The sequence below is a fragment of the Sinocyclocheilus rhinocerous genome, unplaced genomic scaffold (assembly GCF_001515625.1).
Source record: "Sinocyclocheilus rhinocerous isolate Xijiao unplaced genomic scaffold, SAMN03320098_v1.1 scaffold1277, whole genome shotgun sequence".
NCBI lineage: Eukaryota > Metazoa > Chordata > Actinopteri > Cypriniformes > Cyprinidae > Sinocyclocheilus > Sinocyclocheilus rhinocerous.
This window is the reverse complement of record NW_015631708.1, coordinates 57,842-66,360: the sequence shown is the minus strand read 5'-3', so window position 1 is coordinate 66,360 and position 8,519 is coordinate 57,842. Positions and strand designations below refer to the sequence as shown.

Below are 8,519 nucleotides of genomic sequence, written 5' to 3'. Positions count from 1 at the left end.
ACTCACTCACACTCACGCACGCACGCACGCACACTCACTCACTCACTCACTCACGCGCACGCTCACACACACACAGCAGCTGAGCGCGGGAAATCATCGCAACACACACATCACGTGACCGACTCACCTGAGCCCGCAGGTCCGCGTCATCGCGCTCCTCTGACGCGTCCATCTAATTCAACACATGCATCGCTGAGCTGAGAAGAGTTAAAGACACAGTTACAGTCTTTCTGACTCGTTAATATGTATAATCATATACTGTAACTATCGATGGAGGCAGTAGAGCAGTAGAGTCATGTGTTCAAAGTGTCAGTAAAGCACGTGTGATCTTACAGGAGGAAAAACTCCAAAACAACTCACACTCAGCGCTGTTCACACGCGTCAGAGCCACTCACAGCGCTTCCGGGTTAGAGCATAGTCACGTGGGCGCCACATTTTTGAATATTGTTTTTGCGTCATTTGAATATTAAAATAATAGGATAAAATAATAATTTTTAATTTTTATTATTTATTATATTTAATAAATTTAATAAGTATATATATATATATATATATATATTGCTACATTGAATTGTTGATGTTTAAATAAATAAATGTTATATTTGATCATTAATTTTATAGAATAAAGTATTATATATAATTACTATATTTGTGTGTTTGATTATTAATATTATTACATTAAATTTTGTCATTTAGCAGATGCTTTTATTCAAATCGACTTGCAAATGAGGACAATAGAAGCATTTTTATTATTATTTTATTATTATCATTAAACAAACTGTCTGCTAAATGACTAAGTGTAAATGTTTTTGATTATTAATGAAATCATACAAAAAAAATCAATATATTTGATAATAAATATTATGCTAATACTACTTATTTTAATAATGCATTCAAATTATTATATTATTATTATTATTATTTATTATTATATTGTAAAATAATGTTTCATTTATCACTAAATTAATATATTAAATATGATATTTTGGTTCAATTTTAAATTCTTATTATTATTAAATGCGATACCTTAATATATATATATATATATATATATATATGCTGACAATAATACTTATTTTATAGTTTAAAATGTAAAATATTATTACAATTATTTGTATTAAAGTTTTGTTTATTGTCATATCTATCTTTCTCTATCTCTCTCTCCATCTATCGATCTACGGCGATGGACGTCGAAATAACGCTAATGAGCCAAGCCCCACTGCCAGCCAATGAAAACACGGCATTCAAAAGCGTCACCAATCAGCCACTAGCAGAGAGTTGCCTCATTAATTATTCATGACATGCCAATGTTGTTCCACCTCACGCGGGCTGGCGGAGGAGAAAAACACGCCGCGAAAGAGTGAAGATCGTCGCCATGGCGACAGCGATTTATCTCGAACATTATCTCGACAGTGAGTAGAATTCATTTCGGGAGCATTACGATGGATTTAACGGCATTTTAGGCGGGATGAAGGCGTCTTGAAAGGCCCAGTTTGAGGATGTTTTGGTGGCTAATGTCAGATTAGCATTAGCGAGCTGCAGCTAGTAACGTTAAGCCAACAGGTTGATTAGCTTCATGTCGACTCTATGAAACGGCGTAAATCTAATTTATTATTTTATGTAGTTGTTAGGTCATTATATATACATCTACTGTAAAGCCACGGCAAGTTGTAAACACAGGACAGAAAGTAACGTTAGTTAGCCAGCATGCTAACAACATGCTAAGTCAACAGACTCATGTTGTTGTAATGTAGTGTGTGTATGGAAAGAACACGTGTTTAATATAAACAGACAGGTTTCTGTATGTTTTCTGCTTCAGAATAAAGAGAGGACAGTGACTGACTCAATCCAGAACTTTCCTCGTGTATGTAAACAACATATTAAATGATGAATGTGTTTCTTTTATGACCCTAGGCATTGAAAACCTGCCCTGTGAGCTCCAGAGAAACTTCACACTCATGCGGGAACTGGACAACAGAGCCGAGGGTGAGATGACTCTCAAATCCTAGTGTGCTGTCTACCTAGGGAGCATTTCTGGGCATCATTGGAACATTAAATATGATTTACAAAAAACACAACTTGGGTGGAATGGATGGATGTGTTTTTATGTGAATATGTGACAGTTTCTTCTTCTTCTGTTGCAGAAAAGAAATGTGAAATCAATAAGCTCGCAGAAGAATACATTAAAAACGTCCGAAATCTGGCTCCGGATCAGAGAGTGGAGCACCTGCAGAAGATTCAGAACGGATTCAGCAAATGCAAAGAATACAGCGACGACAAAGTGCAGCTCGCCATGCAGACGTACGAAATGGTCAGTAATCCAGTTTAGATGCGAGTGACTTTAATCACCTTTGGGTGGAAACCTGGAAATATTACAATATTTTTTAATTAATTCATTCATGTGAATTAATTTTTAATTTGTGATTTCAGGATTTTCTATACTGAAAATGCCTCTAAATGTTTATTGTTGGCAAAAATCATAGAATAGGCAATTTTTTCTTGTAGTAAACAATGTTCTGTTAATTTTTATATTCAGATCTGAAATATTTAATTGAGTAAAAAATGTTTTGATGTCAAAAATCATAGATTTTTTTTAATAGTAAATATAATTTTATGTGTTTTATACTCGGCTCTAAAATATTGAGTAAAGACTTTTATTGTCAAAAATCATAGAATTTTTATTTATGGTCAATAATAATTGTCTGTATCTTATACTCAGCTCTGAAATATTAAATTGAGTAGAAATTGTTAAAAATCATTCAAATTTTTATAGTAAATATAATTTTCTGTATCATATACTCGGCTCAAAAATATTAAATTGAGTAGAAAAATTGTATTGCCAAAAATCATAGAATTTTTTTAATAGTAAACATAATTATCTATTTTATACTCTGCTGTAAAATATGTAATTGAGCAGAAACTGTTTTATTGTCAAAATGATACAATAGGTTTATAGTAAATATAAAATCTGTATTTTACACTCATTGAGTAGAAACTGTTGTATTCCCAAAAATCAGATTTATCCAATATATTTTTGGTATTTTATACTCGGCTCTAAAATATTTAATTGAGTAGAATTTGCAATTTATAAATGCAAATAGGTATATGATTTTTAGTTGAACTTCATTTAGGCAATAAATAAAATTTAGTTTTGACATTTTATCCGAAATCAAAATGAAATTAGACTAAAGTATTTCTTGCTCTCTGAATCATGATAAACAGAAAGATGTTTATTTAATAAATAGTCAATGACTAATGTGTTTAAATAGTTTGATTCAAATACTGTACGTTTGCATTGGGAATCTGCATTCATTTTGTTCTTGGTATTATTATAAAAAAATAACGTGAGCCTTCTCTCACCAGGTGGACAAACACATCCGAAGGCTGGATGCCGATCTCGCTCGCTTTGAGAATGAGCTGAAGGAAAAGTTGGACGTCAGTGGCTACGAAAGTCCAGACAACAGAACGGCCAAGAGTAAGACAGACTGTGGCTTGATTTGGCCAAATATAACATATGTCACAATCAACATGATGTACGAGGAGAATAAAACCAAACTGCTGTCCTTCGTAGAAGTAGGCGGTCGAGGAAGCCTGAAGGAAAAACGGCGGCCGAAAGGAAGAGGACGCAAACCCTCAGACGACGACTCGCCACGGAAAAAGAAAACGAAGAACAGGTGAGAGTCGCAGAGCACGAACTTTAGAGGAACAGTTCAACCGCAAATGAAAGCTTATTAGGATGAGTTTGTTTCTTCATCAGATTTGGAGAAATACAGCATTGCATCACTGTCTCACCAATGGAAGTGAATGGGTGCCGTCAGAATGAGAGTCCAAACAGCTGATAAAAACACCACAATAATCCACAAGTAATCCAATTAATCTTGTGAAGCCAAAAACTGCATTTATAAGAAACAAATCCAGCATTAAGACATTTTTAACTCAAATACTATCCATAATAACGCTTCCTCCAGTGAAAAAGTGGTCTGGTCTGAATCAGGAGAGAAATCTGCACAGATCAAACAGCAGTCCAAAACAGCTCTAAACAAATATGTGACCCTGGAGCACAAAAGCAGTCTTAAGTCGCTGGGGTATATTTGTAGCAATAGCCAAAAATACATTGTATGGGGGAAAATTATCCATTTTTCTTTTATGCCAAAAATCATTAGGACATTAGGTAAAGATCATGTTCCATGAAGATATTTTGTAAATTTCCTACCGTAAATATATCAAAACTTAATTTTTGAATCATTAGTAATATGCATGGCTAAGACCTTCATTTGAACAACTTTAAATGTGATTTTCTCAATATTTAGATTTTTTTGCACCCTCAGATTCCAGATTTTCAAATAGTTGTATCTCGGCCAAATATTGTCCTATCATAACAAACCATACATCAATGGAAAGCTTATTTATTCAGCTTTCAGATGATGTATAAATCTCCCTTATGACTGGTTTTGTGCTCCAGGGTCACATATGTGGGTTGATGTTATGTGGACTTTTTCACTAGAGGAAGCGTTATTATGTTTTATGGACTTGGAATTTTAGTTAAAAACGTCTTAATGATTGATTTGTTTCAGCTTTTCTCTTCTCCAGATGTTAACTGATGGACTGGAGTGCTGTGGATTATTGTGATGTTTTTATCAGCTGTTTGGACTCTCATTCTGACGGCACCCATTCGGATCCTTTGCTGAGCAAGTGATGCAATGCTACATTTCTTCAAATCTGATGAAGAAACAGACTCAGCTACATCTTGGATGTTTACTCAAAAATACAGGTTTGAAGTGACATTTACGTTATTTTCTCGTCTCCGCAGCCCTGAGTTCTCTGAATCCATCCTTCCAGTTCACCCGTCAGACGTCTTAGACATGCCCGTTGACCCCAATGAGCCCACATACTGCCTGTGCCACCAAGTGTCATATGGAGAAATGATCGGATGCGACAACCCAGACGTACGACGTGACGCTTTAAACGGTTTACTAGCATTTCCTCATAGTATTTATTTAACCAAAATGCCTTTGTTAACAGTGTCCCATTGAGTGGTTTCACTTCGCTTGCGTTGATCTGACAACCAAACCCAAAGGGAAATGGTACGTCAGTCTGTTCACGAGAACCCGGCAATATCTCTGTTTACAACATCAGAAAACAACGTCTCTTTTCTGTCTTCCAGGTTCTGTCCTCGATGCACCCAGGATCGAAAGAAAAAATGAGATGCACATTTGTAACGCTGAGAGATTACATTTCTATATGAATATATACGTATGCATATATATATATATATATATATAGTGGTAAAATAGGATAATATATACTCCTTTATATGGCCATGATGAAATATTCGAGGGTCGCGAGGAAACAAAGTTTTTATTTTTCAAAGTACTTGAAATGTTTCCATATGTTTAAGTTTCATTCTGTGGTGTCAAATTGTCATTTTCAGACAATCTAGGATATATTATATATGATATATATATATTTTTTTTCTTTTTACTTACTGATTAGTATGTATTTAAATTTTTACGAAGCTTCAAGCAAATATCATGTCATTGTGCTTTGCTCGTGAAATGTTTTTAGCGTGGCACAAGTCGTTCGAAAGAATTTAGCGAACTTTTAACACGCTGAATTCAGCAGCAAACATATGATTTGTATTTGCCGTTCTTGCACTTAAAGTATAACGCGACTACTTTTTTTCTGCAACTATCGATTTGCTTTGAAATTCAACTTGTTGTTCGAGCAGAGTGAAATTTTGAAGTGCAAGTGATACGTTTTATTGTTATAACTATGTAATTACAGACGACAATCCAAAATCTCACTCCGCATACGTGCCGTTGTTTAAGTTTCTTTTTTCCCATTCAGATTTTGTTTATCCTTCGCTGTTAGCAAGAATATTTTGCAGAACTGAAAGGAACAGTCCACTATTTTGAAAATAGGCTCATTTTCCAACTCCCCTAGAGTTAAACAGTTGAGTTTTACCGTTTTCTAATCCATTCAGCCGATCTCCGGGTCTGGCGGTAGCACTTTTAGCTGCAGCTTAGCATAGATGATTATTCCTTGATTATTACGCCGGAATGAGAGTATAGTTCCTAGCCATATCGGCCTAGAAAATCACAACTTTTCATTTTCCGTCGGTCTTAGTACACGATGTAACTACAGAAGAGTCAAGTTTTAAATAGGAAAAATATCGAAACTCTTTGGTCATTTTTGAGCGAGATGCTAACGGTCTAATCAGATTCAATGATCTATGCTAAGCTACAGCTAAAAGTGCTACCGCCAGACCCGGAGATCGGCTGAACGGATGCGATTAACGGTAAAACTCAACTGTTTAACTCTAGGGGACTTGGAAAATGAGCCTATTTTCAAAAATAGTGGAGTGTTCCTTTAAAGCGACTAACTACTGTGGAAGCTTGTTTCCACCTCAGAATTAAAAAATAACGAAGTTATTTAACAATTCAGATTTGTTTCTCGCCATTCTCAAAATGTCGCAATTCTGAAGCTGATGTGACAATAAACTTGAATCAAGTCAAGAAGTCATGTCGCAATTCTGCCTTTTTTTCTCATTATGGCGAAAAACAAAGTCTGAATTGTGAGATAAAAAGCCGCAATAATGTTTTTTATTCTGTGGCATGAAAAAAAAACCTAAATTGCGAGATATAAAATATATAAAGTTTTTTCTCACAACTGCGAGTTTACATTTCTCAATTCTTTAGTTTATATCTTGCAGTTGTGTTTTTGTTTTCACCAGGGAATAAAAAATAAAAAGGGTAATTGCGACTTTTTATGCTTTGAGTTTATATTTGGCAATTCTGACTTTTTGTCGCAGTTGCGAGTTTATATCTCACAATTCTTTAGTTTGTATCATAGATTATATATTTAGTTTATAAAAAGCCACAATTACTTTTTATTCTGTGGCAGAAACCAAAAAAGCAATTCTTCTGTTTCTGCTATGTAATAAAAAGTAAAAAAAAAAAAGACAATTGCGACTTTTTAATCATAATTCTGAGTTTATATCTCACAATATTGACTCTTTTGCGATTGCAAGTTTATATGCTTTAATTTGTATCTTTGAATTCTGACATTTTTCTCACAATTGCAAGTTTAATTCCGTGGCACAAAAAAATAGTTTATATTTCTTTAGTTTATATCTCGCAATTGTGTGTGTGTGTGTTTTTTTTTTGCTTCTGCCGCGGAATAAAAAATATAAAAAATGTAATTGTGACTTTTTATCTCGTAATTCTGAGGTTATGTCTCACAATTTAGATTTTTTTTCTTGCAATTGCAAGTTTATATGTCAGTTTAGACTTTTCTCGCAATTCTTTAGTTTCTGTCTCACAATTCTTACTTTTTTCTCAGAATTGTGAGATATAAACTCACAATTGCAAGAAACAAAATCCGATAAAATTTCACAATTACCTTTTTTATTCTGTGGCAAAAAATAATAATTGTGAGATCAATTTTTCTTTCTTCAGAATACCTATCTTTAGTTTATATCTCGCAATTGCGTTTTTTTGCTTCTTCCGTGGAATAAAAAATGTTATTGTGACTTTCTATCTTGTAATAAAAAAATTTTCTCGCAATTGCGAATTTGTCAATTCAGACATTTCTTCTCAGAATTGCGACTTTATATCTCGCAATTCTTTAGTTTCAGAATTGTGAGATATAAACTCATAATTGCCAGGAACAAAGTCCAAATAGTGAGATAAAAAGTCACAGTTAACGTTTCATCCCATGCGCGGAAAGGGGCTAGCATAAACCACCATGTTTCAAACTCCGTCTTGAAGAAGCGTCTTGCTCCAGTTCTGAATGTTTTAAGCGTGTGGTTTTGGCAGTATCTGCCATCATTTCTCCAGCAGCTTTGATGCACTTTTTAATCGACCAGATTTGGCACTTACGGCCAGAACGCTTTCCGATTCAATGCCGTTTTTAATGGCTTTTTTTAAAGGTTGGAAAAGCAAACCAACTGTCAGTGGATCAACCAAAGTGAGATCAAGCGGTGTTAACGCTGCTCTTGTGTTATTTTATCATTCTATATGTGATCCGAATATAAAACATGAAATATTTCTTCCATCATACTGACGTGAGACTACCTTATTGAACACACGTACCTGTACGTTGTATCGTGTCATCAGTACTGAGAAGAATCCACAAGGTTGAAAGTGTGACAATCAAGTAGCGTTTTATTTTTTCATGTTTAACTATCCCTGAAATATATGGACTAGATGTTCCGTTCAGCTTTTCGTAAAAACAAATAAATATTTACCATTACGTCTCCTCTGTCGTTTGAAATTTATGTAAGGTTTTGTGATATGAAGCAGTGTTGTTTTGGTATCATTACTATACTTAGTATTTATTAATATTTTGAATTTAGTTTTATATTTTCCCTCTTCATTTTATTTTTAAAGTTTTAATCATTTTAGTACATTTAAAAAAAAAATATATATATATATATATTTACAATCTTATTTGTTAATATTTTGATTTCATTTTTTTTTGTTACATTTTTAATAAATTTTTTTTTTTAAATATGTCTT

At 33.8% G+C, this 8,519-nt stretch overlaps 2 protein-coding genes across 2 annotated transcripts in view; one reads left to right on the top strand and one right to left on the bottom strand.

Annotated features, from left to right (window-relative positions):
- impact (impact RWD domain protein) overlaps positions 1-405 on the bottom strand; it is a 34,950-nt gene extending 34,545 nt beyond the window's left edge. Inside the window, exons 1-2 of the mRNA XM_016554589.1 lie at positions 334-405; positions 128-197 (exon numbers count right to left, since the gene is read on the bottom strand). Of these exons, the coding sequence (XP_016410075.1) occupies positions 128-172 (45 nt within the window). The 5' untranslated portion in view covers positions 173-197; positions 334-405. The remainder of the gene's footprint in view (positions 1-127; positions 198-333) is intronic.
- A 913-nt stretch (positions 406-1,318) lies between these two features.
- On the top strand, positions 1,319-5,942 carry ing5a (inhibitor of growth family, member 5a). The gene is made up of 8 exons (XM_016554584.1): positions 1,319-1,412; positions 1,915-1,986; positions 2,145-2,311; positions 3,364-3,475; positions 3,572-3,674; positions 4,811-4,946; positions 5,023-5,084; positions 5,165-5,942. The coding sequence occupies exons 1-8, from the start codon at positions 1,376-1,378 to the stop codon at positions 5,202-5,204; spliced, it is 729 nt and encodes a 242-aa protein (XP_016410070.1). The 5' UTR covers positions 1,319-1,375; the 3' UTR covers positions 5,205-5,942.
- The last annotated feature ends 2,577 nt before the right edge of the window (positions 5,943-8,519 follow it).